Below are 21,509 nucleotides of genomic sequence, written 5' to 3'. Positions count from 1 at the left end.
TTTTGATTTTTCTCCTTTTGCTACGAAACGACTTCAGTTTGCCGGTATCGAATTGACTTTATTTTGTATCGAATCAACTTTAGAAGTGTATCGAATCGACTTCCGTTTGTATCGAAACGACTTGGTATCGAAACGACCGTACTTTGTTGGTAATGCTAACGCCGACATAAAGACATAAGGAAAATTGATGGAAATGAAAACTTACGTTTCTCCGATTTCAAAATTGATTATTTCACCGTTGTTATTATTATTATTATTCATGTTAATAATATCAATCGATATCGGTTTTTATTATGACTTTTTGAGGTCATCGATTGACTTTAAACGTACTCGGTAAAAGATATCAAGAACACGTGATCTCATTAGCAAACATGACTTTTCACTCGTGATGTTGCGGTGCTCCTTGTGGTATTGCTGAGTCAAAGCAGGGCAAGATGGTTTCCTCAAGCCTCCAAGCACCTGTCATGTCCTTATCTTTAGATCGTTTTGCGGTGTTTATTTGTTCGTTACCGCTTCTTTCTTTCGCCTCTTGTGTGGCAATCGCGATTGCTTTGCACTTCGAAGAAACTACATGGTCTCATTGCAAGGTGAGCGTGTTTTTAAATAATTTACTAAGAGAAATCATCACGTTTCTTTGTTCCGTTTTCCCTCGATATATTTTGAGAATTTCTGCACTCGTTTTTCGGTTAAATCTCGAATGCAGTTCATTTACGTGCCAGCCCAGCGAAATTATTTCCTTGATATATGAACACGCATGAATACATAAAATAGAATTGACTTCTTACTCAAACATATCGAATGGAATAAATTAAGCGAGATTACACGCAACATTTTGAATTATGTTAGTTCGAACTAAGTATGTTTAACCGTTATTTTAACTTGACACTAATGATAGAATGATCTCGAACTTTGTTATTTTTGGCGTGATGTAATATATTTAAAGCAAAGTTGGTATGGAAAGGCCTCGTTCACACTTCTTGTGATGTATAAACCACATAACGGTAATGTCACGAAATCACGTAAGGCACCCTTTGACACCAATGTGACCAACACAACGTAACGACAGAAAGGAACAGAATAGGCATAAGCATAATGCCATAACGAAAGAAAATTCTCTATGTTGTACTTAAGTATCATGTGGTAATGTCGTGAGTGTGAACCAGGTTTTACTGTGGTGTAAATTGGGAAGATAGAAAATATTTTAACATTAGAAGAAGAAGATATTTTAACATCAGCTATGCACCGAAACTGAGCAGAGCTATTGTTTTAATATATTTAGAATCAGATAACGACCACTAGTCTAAACCCACCCAGAAACGTTATAAAAGTGAAAACTTTTACCAATATCCGTAAAAGCGTGACAACTCCAAAGCGTGACAATCCACCGAACCACGCATGAGTGAAAGTAGTTCCGAATGTTTACTGATGATTTAATTGGTTTTCGGTACATTACTGAAAGATAACGTGGACAGTTCGGGCTGAGTCTATTGACTCTAATTGAACAAAATAAATTAAACTTAAATAACAAATAAAGAGGAAAAATCACGGAAACCACGGGTGCATGGTACTTTTTTCCGTGTGGGGAAAATCCGCTGAGCGATGTGAGTGAAGGCGTGGAGCTACGTGAAGGGTGAGAACTTTGCGCCCGCACTCTTTTTGCACAGCGAGTTTCTATAACGAATCTTCCTACCTCTGTGGGGGAGAGAGGGAACAGACAATCTGATTTGGACAATGAACTACTTCCAGTAGCAGGCCTTCACTTCTCGTATTGTGTTGCTTTGTTGACGTTATTCGAGAGGGCAAAATGGTTTCTGCTGACCTCGGCCGAGCAATTTACATCTCCATACTTTCTGAACGGTTTTGTTTGTTTCTTTGCTCTTTACCGCTGCTTTCGTTCTCGTCTTGTGTGTCAATCTCTCTTGTCTGGCATTTTCGTAGAGCTAACAGCACTCAATGTGAGGTGAGCGAGTTTCGAAATAATACAAAGAAAATATTATAAACAGATGTACCGTGCACGTTCCATAGAGGGTGTGCGGTACACAGAAATGAGTTACACCGCCATAGTCAACTGATGAACAAAAATGATACTATATGCTCCCTGTAGGCTAAACTACAGACACCTGATCATACTTCGTTCTTTGGTAACGACGACGACAACGATGATGACCTTAATTTAATCACGACAGGGTCTTAACTAAGCGTGAGGTCAAATGGTTTGATATTGGCTAACGTGTTCCATTTTAGAAATATTTGCTTGAAGTCAGGAGCTTTGTATGTTAAGACATGTCAATTACCAATTGAGACCGTGCTGTGCTCTCTAGGGAATTTTTCTTTTATAATATTTGTTCTAAAATTATTCATTCATTTTCACACGGACATGATTGAAATTGAAAGAAATACTGTTCAAATCAGGGCAACGTCAAAATGTGTCTAAACATGATATGAACAGTTGAGCTTAGCGAGCAAAAAAGAGTGTCTCAACTAATTGCCACAATAGGCCATTTCCGAGTTGCGTTTTGCGTCTGTGTCAAAACGAGTCGTGCGAAACCATTCATGTGGAAATGTACTCGCTCTACAAGTTCATTTTCATGAAAATCAAACTCATTTTCATATGAAAAATTTTTTACGCGGACTCGTTTTGAAACAGAGGCACAAGGCAACTTGGAAATGGCCTATAGGCTTTCTTTTTCTAGGCGCGAGCTGGTCCAATACTTTGTTTATTTTTATCCTGTTCCTTCGGTGGCACAGAAGAAAAAGAAAGCGAGCGAGGGAAAAATTCGTTCTCGTAATTATCTCTCCTAACGTCATGGCAAAATCCAGATTAACGGTGAGATCCATCAGAGGGTGTGTTTTGTATTCACCCCAAGAGCATCTGCCTTTCAGCGTAAAATACGCGGCTAATTGCAAGGACTTTAAAATCTCTGTTATAGGTTCCAAATTACCTTCCATCGATAAGTGCAGCAATAGGGGGTCGCATGCCTGAGAGGTTTATCTGGAGAGTTGGAATAGCCTTACACTGTCTTCCACGGATCCTGGTAATGCCTTACGCACTTCACAAACATTTCAAGAATACCCAGGCAGGCAGGAGATACAACTTAACTACTTGGTGGTTTGCGCCGCTCAATCTTCTGAACAGTCTGTTGCATTTAGTTGAAAATGGCGCTCTCTTAACTTTAACCTACATTTCTTCAAAGGAGAACTTAGGTAAGGTTGTTATACAAACTATTTAGTCAAAGTAGACTAGTTTATAATTTTGTATTGACAGAGAACTTAAGCTGCGTAACAGGCGTTTCCTTTCCATTTACCAGGCGGTGAAATCGAGCAAACGAGCGCGCCTCGGGTGAGCGAAAAAATGGAGAGAAGTGCGGAGGGGGTGAGCAAAAGAGGAGGAGAAAGGGGAGGGTGTGGGGAGGAAATTTGCTCCACCCCGTCTCCCTGCTCCTTATTTTTCGCCAGCAACGCAAGCTACAGAAAACTTAAATTTCTTGTGGACACAGTTTTGTATCCGCACTCGAATTTAATGCAAAAATATACCTATTTTGCTTTTTCGTCACAGATATCCATGAAGGGTCGTTTATTGTGTTCATGGCTTGTGCCATATCGTTTATGCTCCTGCATTGCATCTTATACCGATTGACTGCGACTCAGCCAATGGCTGATGAGGTAAATGTGATTAGTCCAAGTTATGCCAGAGGCGAATTATCTGACGCCGAATTCAGTTATGCGAGGCCGGAGACGATTTATCCATCTGAGACAATTTATAAATAATCTAGGTTCAAATCCATTGTTTAGACTAATTTCATGGCAAATTCGTCTTCAACTGATTCGTCTAACAGCATGTCTTCGAGATGTGCTGATAGACGAATCAGCCGAAGACGAATTTTGCCACATAATTTGCTTAAACACTGTATTTATTATTATTATTTTTCTTTTTTGGCATTCATGTTTACATGGTTATAAAATGGACATTTCATTTCTATTTACAGGAATACAAACTATTCACAAGAAAAGTCAGCGTCATGTCCTTCAACTGTTGTTCTTTTGGTCTAGCAGTGTATTTTTTCTTTAGACACAACTGGTACTGTGAAGCAGGAAGTATCCTTTTTAAAACAAAGCATGCAGCTAGAAAAAAAGGCAACGTTCGAATGATTTCGATAACATTTCCTGCTTAGAAGTCTAGAAGTCTATAACAAGTAGAAGTCTATAACAAGTGCAAGGTTTATTTCTTCGCTTTACATTTTATCCGTAGTTCATATTTGATTCACTCCAGTTATATGCATGATCGTCTTTGAGCCGAACCCCACAGGTAATCCAAACTCGCCTTACGAGCCCCCATATTAGTGAATAGTTCAAGAACACATTGCAAAACAGACAAGAAACGCGCGGCACATTTTTTCCAATCCATTGAAAATCAAAAGGCCCTTTTAGCTGCCTCGTGTTACTTGTTTTAGAGCGTTGAGAAATCCACTGCTAAAACCAAAACCAAGTGTAAAATGCAAGCGTAACGCTGGAGAAAAAAAACAGGAGCGACATAGCAAAGGATCACCGCTTACTTGAGAGTCGAGTGTTTCACGGCGTAAGGCTTATACAACTAGGCATGAAGTTGATAACCGCAATTATAATAAGTGAAACTACTGAGAATGCAATCATATTTCATTACTTTTTTCTTAACATTTGTTTTATCACCGCAGTGTACACTCTGTTCGCTCTGGCCGAGTACTGCACCATTGTATCGAACGTAGTTTTTCACTGGCTTTGTACGCGTATTTACAAAGGAGCTACAATGGCGATCTTATACCCTGATGACTACGAGCCAAAGATGAGCTGAGAGTAATCTTGTCTGTGATGTATGTTCTTGTCAGTCAGCACTTTGGTTGTCCTGTGAAACGTTTATGAATTCATTAATTTCGTTATGAGCAGATTCACAACATATGGATTAGTTCAGACCACGACACATGCGCACAAGTACGTAATATAATGCACGACCAACCCATGTCTCTCTTGACTAGCGGTCTCTGGGTATGACGCTGTTGCACAGCACGCGCAATTTGCTGTTAAAGCGGCGAGTGGAACTCCATGGCTTCGACGCTTAAAGGAAGGGCTCGCGAAGCCCTCTTTATGCCAATCGCGTGGCATATAGACCGTTTCAATTCCACTCATATTGCCAGAAGCTATGCAATTTCATTGGAGCAAAAGAAAGTCTTTACACAAGAAAAGGTTTCAACTCCCACAAGATTTGTTTGGGAGATCAACATGGCCGCTGTTTTGTTTTGGGACACCAATATGGCTGCCCTGACGTCACTGATGTGAATTGTGAAACATAAGGCTTGTAACGCTCGGGTTTGCTAGCTTGTAACGCACGGCCGGGTTTTCTAGCATCTTTGTCATGCATAACAATCAACATAACAGTAACTAATGCCATTTTTTTCTTCGATGTCATCTTTCTTAGGCAAGGATTGTCTTGTAATGTCAGAGTTAGCTTCGATTACCGGATGCCAAAGTGTGAGGTTACTTATGTTACCAGAATATAGAAAGTTTGCGCAATAATACTCAATTCCATTCAAAACAATACCATTTTAGAATTTATTTATAATTTCTAGTGATGTAATATTTATATTATCTGCATACTTGTTATACATTAAAATACCGATATTGAAAAAAGATATCCGAGTGATTAACTAAGACTCTACCAATATGAAAAAAAGCCCCTAAAACTGAGATACACGCGTACATTACATATACTTTTTAATAAAGCGGGTCTGAATATGGCAACCTTAGGGCTGGTGTGGACCTGCCATAAAATTTAACTAACCTAATATATTCAGATATTCAGATACTTCTAAAACAGACACAAAACTCAGGTATGATGGCTAGAGATTTGATGATAACGATATTGTCATTGAATGTGATAAAAGTTGAAAGATTTTAAGCCAGATAAATCTAAACGATCAGCACAACATAGCGGCATGCAACCCTAAAATATCCCCTGATGGATGAAAACAGTAAAATTCTGTAGGCCATTTCCGAGTTGTCTTTTGCCTCTGTGTAAAACCGAGTCCCCGAGCAAAACCATTCATATGAAAATGTGTCCCGCCTACTGTTTCATTTTCATGCAAACCAAATTCATTTTCATATGAAAGGTTCTGTACAAGGACTCGATTTGAAACGAGGCACCAGGTAACACGGAAATGGCCAATTGAGCTGCCTAAGTGAGACCAAAATCCCCAACTCAGACGTGATCTGTGAAAAAATGCTTACACTCGCAGCCTAACGAATACAATACTCTCGTAGTAGCGAATGTTTCCTTTCTCAAACACCAAGCCAATGAAAGTGTCGTTTGCCAGCTTGCCAGGAACGTTGGTGAGACAAGAATATCCACTAGGGCCTTTCCACACTCCTAGAGATCCCACCCATGATGTGCCTTTGTCACCACTCCAGCGGACAGTCATGTTTATACGGAGTAGTTTACTGGCTGGGTTGGAGAAGTATACCGTGTTTCTGTATTGCAGCAAGCTGGCGGCCACCACTGGGTCTATCAGAGTTTCGTCGAAGTAGATATCGGAATGAGCAAATGATTCTGCTCCGTCATAACTCTTGGACATGATGCGACAATGGCAGTGAAAACTCTGCTGGTTTCGGGAGGTCATTAACAAAGTACCGTCATACAACTCGATAAGCTGTTAAGGAGAAAACAAGTCTCGCTTAGATATCAGAGATATTGCGCCTAGGCTGACATGTTGAACAGACAATAACTTGAGGAAATTTTTAGTCTAGTTCCTAGGCCGTCCGTCTCGTTTACGTGACGTGAAGTCAATTGACCGTGAAGGCCTGAGAGAAAGCCGTGCAGGAACAAGGCAAAGAAGTAGGCCATTTTGCTACTGTAAATATTTCCTAGTTCCATTCCCTTGTGGGAACAGGAAGTGATCACTTGGCCAAAAAGGCCTCATTAATTCATTAAATAGATCAAATTTTGCCCCCACAAGGGACTGGAGCTAGCGTTAGCAAAATGGTGTATTGTCAGGATGCCAGTATGAGGTTAGGACATGTCCATTTTCCGATGGAGTTCTTTGGACCGCTTTACATATTCCTTTCCTCCGCAGGAACGAATTATTTACATATAAAAGCAAAAAAAGGGCGTACCTGAGATTCGTCCGGTTCAAATTCACCATTCTGGAGAATGGAACCTGCAACCCTCCAGTTGACTCCATGATCTGCAGTGGGAATGTATATGTCGGCAGATTAATTTTAGCGACCGCAGATTTCAGTAATTAGGCATGTAAATTATACTTTTGGGCCCGATCCATGATCTGAACGCGCCACATGAACTATATATCTATAATTGAGTTTGTATAAGCCGCTACCTCTATTTCGCGCGAAAAAATATCCTGAGACAAATATATAGTGCAATTTTTGAGGACACATGGACACTGTTGCCAGGCATGAAGCAGGGTGTAAGGCTGGAAGAACGGAAAGGAGAGGGAGAAGAAATTGTGATATATTGACAATGTTGGTATCGACTTGAAACTCACCGTCGCTGACGATGCAGAAAACACCATCGTGTCCGGGGGAGGCATGACCACATGTAATAAGCCGTCCCCTGTGGGGATCTTGTTTTTTCTAGGCAAGTGAAGAAATTAAATTATGCAGTTACATGGACTATTAATAATTTGTGTATGTTTTCTTATTTTTTTTTTTTTGTTTGTAATAACTAAACTGGTTCTAACGAAAAACAGCCGGTTGTTTGGGGGACTCTGTTTGGTCAAAAACTCGCGCCATGCACTCCACGTTTCAGATTCGAAGTTAAGACCGGTCGCGACTTCGTCGTTCGCGCGCGTTCTCGATCTCACCCTGTGGGCTACGTGTATTTTGTTCGAGCTCTCACTGGTCTGTTGTGTCATTTAGGTTTGTTTTGGCTGCCTTCTGTTATCACTTTGGAACGGTCAGTGTGCAAGCAAAAACTTCGCTCGCCACCTTCGAATTTCCTCCCCACCAAGCTCTGTGCGCAGCTCCCCAGAAGACTTCTAGTAAACAATATTGATTAGATTATGAGCTCGAGATTTTTGCTGCGCCCTCGTCAACTATCACGAATAGAAATCGAGGGCGAATAATCTAATTGTCACTTAGTATAAATCTGCTAGTCGTTCAAAACTTTAGTTAAATTCTCTTCACAAACATCTCCAAAACGCAAAGAAGCGGCCGTCATTTTGTTAACAAGCGCACACAGCTACGCTACTCATTATCTACCACAGAATAGAATGGATAGTAAGTAGCGTAGCCAATCAGAGAACGTCATTCGTGATAGAACGCTAGTCGGATTTATACTAAGAGTAATTAGTATAAACCTACCAACGTTTCATCACGAATGCCGTTCTCTGATCGGCTACGCTACTCACTATCTATTCCGTTGTAGTCGGTGACTAGCCCAGTAGTGTGCGGTGGTTAAGTTCTTTGCTTTTTCGAAATGTCTGTGAAAGTTAGATAAAAAGTTTAGAACGACTAGTAGAACAATAAAATTATTCGCTCTCGACATGATTTCTGTGTGATAATCGACCCACGCTGCGACCTCGTCAACTATGATACAATAGAAAGCTGTAGCTGATAATCCCATAACCTGTATACCAAAGCCCGGTCCAGGGGCGAACAGGGACGTGCCAATCTGGTCTGAGAGGTTTGACGGCTTGCTCCAGGTGTCTCCAAAGTCATCGCTACTAATCAGATATGTAGTGTGATACACACATTTGTGGGCACAATACGAATACACCACGAAAACGCGATTTGCGTCTTCATCCACAAACACTGTGCCCAGATTAAGGCCATCAGGGTCCTCGCCGTCGTCTTCAATGAAGGTTGTATTGCTCCATGTTATCCCTTGATCTTTAGAACGGCGCATTGCAAGAAATTTTGGTCCTGAGTCGGCAGAACTGTGCTTCCTTCCTTCTGACATTGCAATGAGAGATCCATCGGGAAGGGACGTTATGATGGGGATACGATAGGTGTTGACGCCAATGTCACCTAGAAAAATGATTGAAAAAGCATTAACTGCATAGTTAGCTGTGATGAGATTTAAATCATGATAAATCTTTATACGCTTGAAAGTAATGAAACCCCTTGCGAAACCCAAGAGATAATAATCTCTTGTTTCCCTTGATTATTCTTTAACATCTCATCTGCTTAACTTGGTGACCCACCCCTCACTGGCAAGAAACTTGTTTTCAGTGTCCATTCAGAAGGCAAAGGCTTGGGGCGAGAAGAACTTGCGGGACGCGGGACATCTCAGCCTCTCGCCCCAATCTGTTCTCGTGCAAACCAGCTAATTGTCACGAGCTAAAAATCATGCTTGCAAATGTTCGAAACTGAAACAGTTTATGTACAGAGAAGCAAGTGCGCGGCGAGGCAACGTTTTAGCAAATTTTCACTCAATTTATAGTGAAAATTGGCAGCTTTTGCCACTTTTTTCTGAATCCCCGCATGAAGCCGTATGTCGACACTGATCTCGATCATGTCACGCAATTTTTGGGCCGTGTTAAACATGACACTATATAAATAGCTACATGCAAGTCAGGGAAAAAAGAAAATTACGTACGAATTATACTTGATCTGTTGAAAATATCCCATGACTGGCCAAAAATTACTTAACAAAGTTGCTTACAACATGAACCAAAATTGAACGGCCAGTTGGCTCGCCCCGATCACGCGACCCGCAAACAAATTTCAGAATTATCGTTCCAGTCAGCCATGAAAGCTAAAAATTATGTTGAGTCATATTTACCTTGCTTCCATAAGGTCACCTCGTGATCAATAATTGGTTCACAAATGCATTGCAAAATCCCCGCGGAAGGAAAGATTAGAAAGGCAAACAAGACCGGTACGGAAGTGTTAGCGGCCATCATCTTACTTCCGGTGTCCTTGTAGCCTCGTTTTCAGTAAGTCGGATAGTGTCCTTCCGGGTGGAAGAGAAAATGAGATATGTCGTCGACCCAAATTTTTGCAAAAAATGAGTCAAAAATCAAAGTTAATGAGACAACGTAATAAAGATAGGAAATGGAAAGAGCTTTTAATTTCGTTTCTATGATTTCTTATCCCTATTGTTGTTTATAGTCGCTTAGTGTAATCGCGTGTCACTACCCCACTTGGTCAAGTAATTTTCAGTTCTCAGACTGGCTGAAAATCACTGCTGACCGCGAACTATTTATGGGACTTACTGCATACAGCCGGTAGTAATCGAAGGGAAATCTACCTTGTAATTTGTAGTGTTAATTGCAAGCTTTGGTGCTATTATATTGTCGATATCAGTCGATAGTCATGTACTATAGTAGACGTTTAACTCACAGATGGAAGCAATGGGAGTGAATTTTTCCACGGAACAAAGTTGGACCTGCAAGCAATGTACATTGATAAACACGGGACGAAATCCCACCTGTTCTGCTTGTGGTTATCGTAAACAGCCAACTGTTAGTGCATGGACGTGTAAAGTTTGTGGTTCTCGCAATCCACAGACGGTAGTTCTTTGCAATCATTGTGGATCGGACAGGATAAAATCTCCTCGTAACTGTGATCACAATGGAAAACAATGGACATGTCCTCGGTGCACGTTGACAAATCCATGGACAGCTAGCATCTGCTCTGCTTGTCAGCTCGATCCCTCGCTAGTTATGGCAGATTCTTCAGCAAGTCGCGGATCTTCTGCCAAGGAAAGGCTCTACCCTGATTTGTCACTTCAATTACATCCAGTTATTGCTCAACAAAGCCCGGAGGTTCTCAAATGTCCCAAATGCCAAAGTTTATTATACGACAATGTCGGAGTGTATTGCACAGTTTGTCATTCTCCGTGTCCTGAAGAAGGTTTTAAACCGAGACCATTTCCCAAATCCTCTGTACCTCATGTGTCTAAAGATATTGATGACAGCCACTGGAGTTGCTCTGGCTGTACTTTAGATAACAAAGCTTCTAATTCAGTCTGCGAGGTTTGCGGAAGGGCTCGTGATGTTGGACCTAACCGCAGCAATTCAGGAGAAACTTCTGATTCAACAGGTATTTCGCTTACTCCTTTGTAGATAAGAAGTTATGTAATATCGCTTTTCAATATTTTGTTAGTCAATTATGATCATAACCCAGCTGGCTGAACTTGGTGTAGCAGTTGTCTTAATGCAGCCTGCAAATATGGGGCCATTCCATCTTTTATCCACACTCCCCTCCCCTCCCCTCCTCCATTGAGGACCTAGGGAATCTGAAAGGGAGGGGGGAGTCTTAAAAGGTCGTCTCTGAGGGGGCAACTGTGTTGGCACCTCTGATCTTTTAATAAATTCCGAAGCTTGCCAATATGGGGCCATTCCATCTTTTATCTGCACACCCCTCCCCCCTCCATTGAGGACCTAGGAAATCTGAAAGGGAGGGGGGAGTCTTTAAAGGTTGTCTCTGAGTGGGTAACTGTGTTGGCACCTCTGATCTTAAAATAAATTCTGAAGGCAGAAGTGTGTCCGCACTTTGAACTTCCTCTCTTGCAATTGAGTGGTAAAAAGTTTACTTTTCTGAGGGGTTAAAATTGAAAGCTCCTTAATATGAGAGATAATAAATGGAATGGCCAATGGTCTGGTCGAAATGGAGCTGAGCTACTCATGTTCCAAACCTGACTGACAAGTTAGGTATAACAGAGGAGCAGCTTTTGAATTAGTGTGGTTTGACAGCTGTGTGCAGCCATGTTATGTTGGGTTGAATATGTTACATCTGTGGTGTTGCTGAGTGCTAGCTCCAGTGATCAGTTTAAAATTAAGGGAATATATGTTTTTCCAGTTATTTTACTTTTCTTGATGGTAAACATACTAGAGGATATTACACGGTGCTATGGAGATACCAATTTTATGTCCAGGTCGTAGAATATTATTCTCAACATGTGAAAATAAAATTCTTATTTTCAAGCCGCCGTGTAATTTTATATTTATTAAATAGAAAAACTGAAAGTTTGCACAAACAACCTGAAAAAGCAGGAAATGACATCATCAACATCCCCACTGGTGAGGATATGGAAAATATGCCACTTTTGTCCTGGCTGTAGTTTCATATGAATTTTTCAACTGGTGTATTTTCCAGTAAAACACTCCTCTCTTTATAATAAAATTTATTATTAACTGTACTGCTATTTTGACAACTTAAAAGATAAAATTTAATTGAGTACAAACTGACGATCTTATGACCAGAGAATTACTAATTCTCTACTTCCTTGTCTCCTGAGACAGACGGACACCAACAACTTATTACGTGAAGAATTCAGTGAAAGGAATATTAGTTTTATATTTGTTTTAATATTATTGTAATAAGTTCAATAACCAACTTCTAAGGTTCTGGTGTTGTGGATCCTGGCTGGTCTTGTCCAACTTGTACTCTCTTCAATTCATCAAATGTTGCTATGTGTAGTGCATGTGGTTCAAAAAGAGACAGCGGTGCAAGTCATGGAGAAGCCTCTCAACCGTCACCCTCAACCAGCCCCAGTAAAACAATGAAGCGCCAGAAAAGTATACCTGTGGAGTCCAGGAGAATGCGTGACGAGAAGCAGGCTAAAGAACAGTGGATCAACATTGTGCAATACTGTAACAGTGTACGTACAAATACTGGTTCATTGGTATCATAGCACAGCTTTTCATGTTTGAAACTCAGCTGTGTGAAAATTTACCAACTTTCATGAAGGGATATTTACAAATAATTAAGAACCAACATAACATAACAGGAAATTAAGTGACACATTTTGATCGCAAACAGAATTAAATCAGCTACATGTACCCAGTGCAGCATGGAAAAATAATGCTATTTTGTGACTGGCTATAATAATTTTAATTAGCTTTTAAATTGATTTATTGTCAACTTTAGCCAGAGAATTAAATAATATATATTTAGGAACACTGCTCTAATGTCTATTTAACAATTTAAAGTGATGCTGTTCTATTTGTTTTTACATTCAGCAAAGTATCCAGTTTATAGATGACTCCTTCCCACCTGCTGAAAAGTCTCTCTATCTGGAGCCACGGTTCTCTGAACACCCTCGCGTAGCAGAATGGAGGCGTCCTCAGCACATCACCTCATTTGGAGGTGGGCGTGGCACAGCTTCAATTGCACTGGCAGTTTTCCGCAGTCCAAGGCCCGATGACATTATGCAAGGGGTTCTGGGTGACTGCTGGTAAGTTACTGAGAAAAACAAACCAGTTGAAATGCACTGTCTGTCTACTTCTGTCACATGGTAAAATTTGTAGACTGACAAATTTTTCATTGCTCCCTGTGGTTTTCCTGACAAACACCAGCTCAAAGTACAGTCCATTGGCACTTGGCTGTAAGTTTAAACTTTCTTTCTCCTTGCAGACAGAATTGTTTATAATAGACCATATTCATTTTCTCAGTATTGGACTGCAACTAGCTTGCAACTGTCTGCTAAGGCAGGAAGTCTTTTCAAATGTAAATGGAATTAATCTCTTTTAAGTGATATTCCCCCGCATGAGCCTCTGTTGCAAGCTCGTTCCAGTCTTATTCCAAGAATTCATACAAATATGGCCTTGAATTGGCCCTGAAAAAACCTCATTGGGGGAGTGGTCAATTAAAACATTTAGTTTTATTTTACTTATTTATTTTATTGCTTGGGTGAGTAAGCAGTAATGACAACAGAAACTAATAAATAAAGGAGTCAAATTAAGTAATAATTTTAATTGATAAGTTAATTGACTCTTTTCAGTAATTTTAAAATCAGGTCTCATCCTAAATTTAAGTCTTTGCTAAATTTACCACTCAACATTCTTTAATAATTGTTTCAGGTTTCTGAGTGCTATGGCTGTCTTGGGCGAAAGACCTGAGCTCCTGGAAAAAATTGTGATAACAAGAGAGGTAACTGTTCTAGATTTATAAACTTCAGTTTTTGTTCTCTCCTTTGAATATTTAGCTAAATTTAACAAACGGAAAGTGTGCAAACACTGGGTTATACAACCTTAGGACTTCCATAGATGTTCGGCTTTCAATTTCTCTTCACTGTCTCTAATTTTTAAGGGTGACAAGTAATGACAATGATGTGAAACTCTGAGAATTAATGGCAAATTTAAAGAAATTTGGGGTAGTCTGGAAGGGACAGATCTTCAGGGGCAAATCTAGGAGGGGGTTGGGGAGTTCGGCTGAAGCCCCTAAATTAAGAAAATGAGACATTATTAACAACAGGCCTCAGAATGGCAGAAATTCCATTTCCAAGGACCTCAATTTTAAACAGTTTACAGATCACAGGGGTTTGCCTTGGCCAGTCTGTATCTCGAACCCCCTTCTCAAAGATCTTGCATCAACCCCAAGATTTGTTTATCTTTTATGGCCTTTTAAATTTGTAAGTGTACTCTGTTTCACTGCTGTAGATCAATCCAGAGGGAGCATACCAAGTTCGACTTTGTAAAGATGGAAAATGGACAGTAATTTTGGTTGATGACCTCTTACCTTGTGATTGCCATGGACAACCTGTTTATTCACAGGTAGATAATAAACTATGTGTTAACTCGATAAGTCTTTAGAACATGACTTGAGGATGAGGAACCATCCCTCCAAGTGGAAAATTACAGTACTCCATGATTAGTAGTAAATATTTTTGAGTCATTGTTACTTAATAAAATTATGTCTATTAATAGTAATGCTTATCAGGGTCAGGCACAATTTTGGTGAGTACGGTTGCAGTTTGCTTCGGTGACCTGTCAAAACTGATGTTAGGGCAGGATAGTGGGTGACTTGCGATAGACCAGTATTTTATTAGTAATTTATACTCTTAGTTGCTTGCATGCAGCTGTTCCCTCTGATCTCTAATTTAAGTTCAATGTACATGCATCCCAGTATTTTAAGCTTTATTTTCCGAGGCTGCGCTTGCTTATTAGGTCTCTCCATTGAAACTCTTGATTTCCTGTTCACAGGCAAATCTTTCAGAATTAGTGCCGTACAATAGGTAATATTTGAAAAGAAATATCTTGAATTTCTTATTCTGCCTTAGGCTCGTCGTCGGCAGCTATGGGTTCCATTAATTGAGAAGGCCATGGCCAAACTTCATGGTTGTTACCAGGCTCTTACTGCTGGTCGCTGCATAGAAGGCCTTGCTACTTTGACAGGAGCTCCATGTCAGAGTTTTATGTTGCATGGTAAGGGACTTTCAGATTCTAACTAGTTTTCCTCAAAAGGGAAAATTTTCATAAAAGGAAAAAAATACATAATTAGTGATATCTTGCTTTGTTTTGCTTGCACAAAATCTCAACAAAATTTAGAAGTTGTTGTTTTCTATAAATAAGTTAAGTTGCCTCCTTGTAGAAAAATGGACTGATCAGAGAATTTCTGCCCCAGATTTGCAAGTCAGGGTGTTCTTCATAAGAATTTAAGAGGTACAAGCCTTATAAGGTTGTGGCGCTGACAGAGCAAAGTTGTTCAACAGCTTTTTATATTGTTATTAAAACTATTGATAGATCGAAGTATATTTTTCATTTAATGTACGATATACATATCAAGGTTATCTTTGGTTCATGTTCAGTGGACCTAATGTGGTTGTTTTGTTTTTATGCAGCGCCTCAAAACCCCACAAGCGACACAGAACCTATAGATAAAGACATGATCTGGGCACAGCTTCTGAGCTGTAGAAGTGCTGGGTAGGTAGCAAAACCATTCGTGGTTCATCATTGCATGTAGGAATTTGGACCACTTCCCATCAGTGCCAGTTTTTTCATTAGTCTTTTCTGATATTTTGATGGTTTATATCTATTTATTTTGTTTTGTTTTGTATTACTCTTGTACCAAGTTTATGATATTTATGTGCACCAATGTATTTGTTGTGCCTCTTTCCTGACTCTCACATTTTTAATTATTATAATTACGGTCACCCAACTAGTTCAGCTTTTTAGTTGTTTTGGGTGTCCCACTACTGTATGTACTGTACTGTTTATTTATTTATTTATAATTAAAATCTTGTAAATTCTTTTAGTTGTTTACAGTAGTAGAAATAAACTGTTGTTGTTGTTGTTGTTGCGCGTCTGCAGAACGAGATTGGGGGAGAGCAAAGGGTTGGACACTATAGCAGCGTCCACACTACCGCCGCCTTATTTCTAAGGTTAGGCCTACCGTCCACACTAATCCGTCACGAAAACGGAGCTTTTCGAAAACGCTCTTGAAACTGGAGGAATTTGAAAACGTCGGCTTTTCATTTTCGTGTGGACGGAGAACATTTTGAAAACGGAGCTTTTCCGGCGAAAACGATAGCGTCCCGATAATCATGTGATTTCCTCAAACACGAACCCAAAATGACTGGTGATTGTTACGTTTTTAAATTCCTCCGGCGTGTTGTGGACGGAAAATATTTGGTGCGTTTTAAGAGTGAAAGCTCCGTTTTCAAATTCCTTCGGTGTAGTTTGGACGGGGCTTATATTCTCATGTCAATTTTCATCTTTGAAGTGCACCCTCATCATTGCAATTTACGTGGTAGGTTTCTTATGGGGGCATCCTGTGGTGGAGATACAAAACCGGAAGAAGAACCCGTTTTTGCAGCAGTTGGTCTGCAAACGCATCACGCTTACTCCGTGCTTGATGTAAAGGATGTTCATGGCATAAGGTTAGCTAGTCATGTTCCATCGTCTACATGTAGTACATTTGCTGTACAGAGCACTTTGTCTCTTGCACTTGCAAGATTTCTGCCGAAGAACGAGACTAAATGAAATCTAAAAAAAGCACATTTGGCTAAAATGGAGATGTATTGCAAGTTTAAAAGAGTCGCGCTTTAGCGTCGCGTCGCTTCTTTGACATGCATTAAAAAATAATGGTTTAAGTTTTAAAAACTATTAAAACTTATCAAGATTCAACGAAATGATCAAAATCACGCAAAATTAGAATGCGTTGCAATGCAATGTAACGTGTTAAGTTTATATCTGACTGAAGAGAATCAAGGTAAGGTCTTTTTTTTTAAGTTCATGCGTACAGCTAAGATGCCCCAGTAAAAAAGGTCACGTGCAGAGTCCTTACTTTTTCCACGCGCGCCTTGTCTCCAATTTCTACGCGGCTGGATATTTTTTTTTTCTTTTCTTTTTTTTTTTTTTTTTGCTCAGTTTTTCTTTCTTTTCTATTTCGTTAAGGCGCAATCCAATTCTGATTTCAACTTATCCAGTTTTTATTTCCACAAACGTGATCTATTAGGGAAATTCCATATGTAGTCCAAGGTTGAAAACAAAGCGTGACTAAAACTTCAATAAGGTTTGACATGATTACTGAACCTGTAATATATTATGCCACAGACTCGTTCGCCTTCGTAACCCTTGGGGTCGCTTCTCGTGGACTGGTGACTGGTCTGATGCATCCCCTCTGTGGACCCCTGAGTTGAGATATGAACTCATGGCCCATGGGTCTGAGGAAGGAGTCTTCTGGATGTCCCTTGAGGACTTCATGAAGTAAGTGCCATTCTCCGCATAGATGTTTATCATGTTTCCATGAGGTTCGAAAATATGGAGCTTAAGCAATGACAACTGCGACGTCGAGGACAAGGCCTGTAAAAATATGGATTTATATCTCGCCTTTGAATGTCGCAATTTTGTAGGCCTGTTTAGTACTTTTGTCGTCTATCGGTCTAAAAAGATGTTCATGCAAACCTAACATGTAACGACAGAGTTGAAATTCCAAAATAAATGGAAAATTAGCCCTCGAACTTCACCTTCAGCTTCTTCAAAATACACAGAACTTTGCTATTTCACGTTGTCTTTTTGCAGATTACGGCTAAGGACTGTACAAAGTTTCACAACGCTCGTTTGCCTAGAAAAGCGGGGAAATCTATTAAATGAATCTTCAAGTAATTTTATCGATACATAGATCGGCCTCTGAAGAACCTTGCGTATTGTCGCACTTCATTTTAGTTGCTAAGCACGCTGTAAAGCGCTTACTAGAGAATGGAATTCTTTTCATTTATGTACAGGTACTTTGACAGTGTGGACGTGTGCAAGCTCAGGGAGGGCTGGGCCGAGGCCCGTGTCAATGGATGTTTTCCGGCGTTTGCAGGTCCCCCAGCTAAGGTTGCTTTGGTGAACGTGTTTTCTACCACTGATGTTGACTTTTGCCTGTTCCAAGAAGGAGTCAGGTTGGTTTTTCTATGCGCGTGCAAGGCGTGTAGCTTGCGTGGGCTGATGGCCTGGTTTTACACTATAGTTTTAAAAGTCTCACGCCCCTTGTCTTTTGGTGTACAAGGAATCTGCCTCGCTACAGCAATATTTCTGCAAGCATTGCAAGATCTTCAGTTAAACGAAGTCTATTTTGCGCTGCAGCATTTGTAGCTGCACTGTAACCAATGAATATACCCACTGAAATCGACCCTTTCGTTAAACTTATTGCAAAGACCTAACGAATTATCTCCTATTATAAAAAAACAAGCTGATCTCTGAAATGCATGACTTTGAGACCCTCCCTATATTCATCTCTTTATTTATTTATTTATTTTTTTATTTTTTTTTTCAGGGGAAAGGCGGAAGGTGTGAAATCTCTGCTTGACCTGTCAATCATTGTGTGTCGCACGTCATCCGGGACTCTGAGTCCCAGACCCCTCTCGCTCGTCTGTCACAGCAGGAGACAGGTGAAGTCTGATGTTTCATGTAACGGTATTCTGGAAGAAGGAACTTACATGATAGGTAAGCAATTCGTGCATAGAGGTACCCTTGTGCCATGGCAAAGCTAAAAGCTTTCATATAAAGGTGAATTGTGCTATTTTTAGGACAAGTTTGATTCCGAAGGTAAAATGCTGCGGCGGGTATCTTTGGATAGAAACATCTCCAGATAATTTATTTTCTTTCAGTGCGACCTAAACTTGATATATTTTGATTGTTTTTTTTTTTTTCTTTATTTGATTTGGTCCTATAAGCATAAACAACAACACTGCACAGGCTACTGGGCCAGTACCACATGACAAATGATTTATTAGCATTGTTTACTGGTTATTTAAGCTGTTGATGTTGTCCTTTAGTTTGCTCAGCGTTCAATCACTGGCAGTCGTTGGAAGCAAGAAGCAATGAAGTAGCAGGAGCCTCATTCGTCAAAGGACTTGTAGATGAAGAACTTTTCCCAAACTATGTGCTGGCAGTGCACAGCTCTCGCGCGGTCATGGTGGAGCAAGTACCAATGGCAGACTTCTGTTTGGCTGATACGCTTTTGTTATTGGCCACGTCAAAAGGAAAACGACATGAGGTAATTTGCTGGGTTCACGTCACGAGGACTTTTAGTAAACGGATTCGACTGACTTCAAGCCACAGAGAAATTGCTCCCTGTTAGTAGTTTTCAATGAGACCCCGTCTTCCCTTCTCCACAATGTCTAAAAACTCTATCAATGTGTAATGACATTGTTCACATGTTCGTAGGGTATTCCCGGAGTCACGTGTTACTACATGGCGCAAGGAATTGCGGGATTGATAGTTGTAGCGGAAAACCGCCGACCCGAACACCACTTGCTCGTGGACTGTGACTGTTCAGAGAGCTTTAACGTGGTGTCATCCAGAGGAGTGCTCATGACCACTGACTGTGTTCCACCCCTCCATACGTAAGTTAAAAATTATGGCAAGTTGTTGAATATGTTGTATTCTGCTGAAATAATCCTGGCGCTAGGAACTGGCCTAACTTCAGACTTGTTGAACATAAGTATAAACTCTATTTCCGTCCCTAATGACCAAAATTGCCATGAAGTTCCCCTCAAATTCAAAAGGAAAGCAAGAAATATGACCCACGTTTGTCTCGTGGAAACTGCAACTAGGATTAAAATTACCTTTCGGCTAAAAGCGCTGTACTTTAGTTAAGTTTGCATTATTCTTTCCTCGGGGGAGGAGAAGGAGGGGGTTTCCCAAATCACAATATTTGGTTTTAGAGTTCAGTTTTATAAGTCTCTTATTGGAATATTGTTCCCATTCTAGGCAGATACTTGTTCTTTTGACGCAGCTGGAAGGAACAGACGGTTTCGCCGTGTCTCATAAACTCAGCTTTCGGATCTTGCCCGATAATGGTTTTGGAGCATACGGAGCTCATCACACGCCACAGCTGACACCAGAACTGTTTGGATTACACAGCGCACGGCCTTTATGACGAAGGGGTTGATGACGTCATGGACTCAAAACACCTGCATGTAAAATGTGCCAAGTCAGGGGGAAACTCTCTAACCAGGCGAAGTTACTGATCCCGAAGATAACAAAGCTGTCCTTTTCTAGTTCAAAAGCTTGTCTGTGAAAGCTAATTGTTGCTACAACCGTGGACAGAATATCTGACAAAATGTTTGAAATACTGTGTGAATTTTCTGTCGATGTAATCGATAGGTTTACTGGAAGATCGTGACAATTCCCTCGATATTCGCAATTCATTATGATGGGGAATGTAAACGGGATTTGGTCTAAGGAAGCTGGCCTTCTTTCCGTTTTATTTATTGTTTTATTTTTCAGAAGCGTCTAAAAACGAAATAGAGATGTAAAAATTGTAACAGTCATGTTGTGAACCATGTTAAGTTACATGAAGCCATATGAAATAGGGCTCAATTCAATTTTTTTGTGACTATGACATGTATGAATTAAAATAGGGACACTCATGAAAGTTTGGGAGAACTAGAAATAGTTGTGGGAACACTTGCCTGTGGCTGGTGGCCTCACAGTGTTTCTCGTTCTCACAAACTTCCACTCGCGTTACTAAAACGTAGATGGAAACATGGAAACGTTTTATATTTTAAATATTAATTAGTTGGGGGAGATATGCAAAGCCAAGGAAGTAAGAATGAAAAGAAGAGGTCTCAACCACTGACTATTGCAAGTGTTAATCGCAAGTTGTATTAAATGACATTTTAGTTGAATAAATTTTATTTAACTCATTGTACGACCCTTTCAAACTAGTACGTGAAGCCATGGTGCTGAAGGGACGACTGTATGTGTGTTGCGTACACAATAACAATTTTAGACTGCATGCCAGTTTTATTGTGCATGGAAAATTGTGTTATTTTTTGTTGCGTAAAGGAAGGAAAAATGATCACTGGATTTTTAGGTTATGTACTATGCTAAAGAGAAATTACATGGAGGGTCACATATTTACAGCAGACCTATACATACAGTGGTATGTCAAAACTGATACCATTTGTTTTAGTGTCGTTGTCGCCTTCAGTCTTTTTAATACGGAAGCCCTAAAGGGACATCCACTTATGAAAAATGGGAGTTCGTTTTTCGAGATTAAGAATTTGCTTTTTCGAAAATGGAAGTTTGTTTTTCGAAAATGGGAGTTTGTTTTACGAAAATGCGAGTTTGTTTTACGAAAATGGGAGTTTGTATTTTCGAAAATGGGAGTTTGTTTTTCGAAAATGGGAGTTTGTTTTCTCGAAAATGGGAGTTTGTTTTTTTAAAAATGGGAGTTTGTGTTTCGGAAATGAGAGTTTGTTTTACGAAAATGCGAGTTAGTTTTTTTTAAAAATGGGAGTTTGTTCTACGAAAATGGGAGTTTGTTTTACGAAAATGGGAGTTTGTTTTGCGAAAATGGGG

At 40.0% G+C, this 21,509-nt stretch overlaps 3 protein-coding genes across 4 annotated transcripts; 2 read left to right on the top strand and 1 right to left on the bottom strand.

Moving 5' to 3' along the window:
• The first annotated feature begins 434 nt into the window (after positions 1–434).
• LOC110044141 (acyltransferase PGAP2-like) lies at positions 435–5,661 on the top strand. 2 transcript variants are annotated; one of them, XM_020749666.2, is made up of 5 exons: positions 435–587; positions 2,931–3,204; positions 3,557–3,663; positions 3,987–4,095; positions 4,692–5,661. In XM_020749666.2, exons 1-5 carry the CDS (start codon positions 435–437, stop codon positions 4,826–4,828), a joined length of 780 nt encoding a protein of 259 aa, XP_020605325.1. In that variant the 3' UTR covers positions 4,829–5,661. The 2 variants fall into 2 exon arrangements, with proteins under 2 accessions (XP_020605325.1, XP_020605324.1); XM_020749665.2 differs by having other exon boundaries at positions 449–1,960.
• On the bottom strand, positions 5,570–10,546 carry LOC110044140 (sialidase-1-like). Its single transcript, XM_020749664.2, has 6 exons — positions 10,418–10,546; positions 9,770–9,940; positions 8,612–9,012; positions 7,530–7,617; positions 7,141–7,211; positions 5,570–6,677 (listed from the first exon to the last, which is right to left on the bottom strand). Exons 2-6 carry the CDS (start codon positions 9,888–9,890, stop codon positions 6,255–6,257), a joined length of 1,104 nt encoding a protein of 367 aa, XP_020605323.1. The 5' UTR covers positions 9,891–9,940; positions 10,418–10,546; the 3' UTR covers positions 5,570–6,254.
• On the top strand, positions 10,169–20,856 carry LOC110044138 (calpain-15-like). Its single transcript, XM_020749659.2, has 14 exons — positions 10,169–11,031; positions 12,336–12,592; positions 12,954–13,168; positions 13,794–13,863; positions 14,373–14,486; positions 14,993–15,137; positions 15,554–15,635; positions 16,466–16,591; positions 17,268–17,420; positions 17,939–18,100; positions 18,475–18,644; positions 18,977–19,197; positions 19,368–19,546; positions 19,914–20,856. Exons 1-14 carry the CDS (start codon positions 10,332–10,334, stop codon positions 20,080–20,082), a joined length of 2,763 nt encoding a protein of 920 aa, XP_020605318.1. The 5' UTR covers positions 10,169–10,331; the 3' UTR covers positions 20,083–20,856.
• The last annotated feature ends 653 nt before the right edge of the window (positions 20,857–21,509 follow it).

The sequence above is a fragment of the Orbicella faveolata genome, unplaced genomic scaffold, assembly GCF_042242905.1.
Source record: "Orbicella faveolata isolate gen_17 unplaced genomic scaffold, um_ofav_v1 contig_35, whole genome shotgun sequence".
NCBI lineage: Eukaryota > Metazoa > Cnidaria > Anthozoa > Scleractinia > Merulinidae > Orbicella > Orbicella faveolata.
This window is presented reverse-complemented; position numbering and strand designations above follow the sequence as displayed.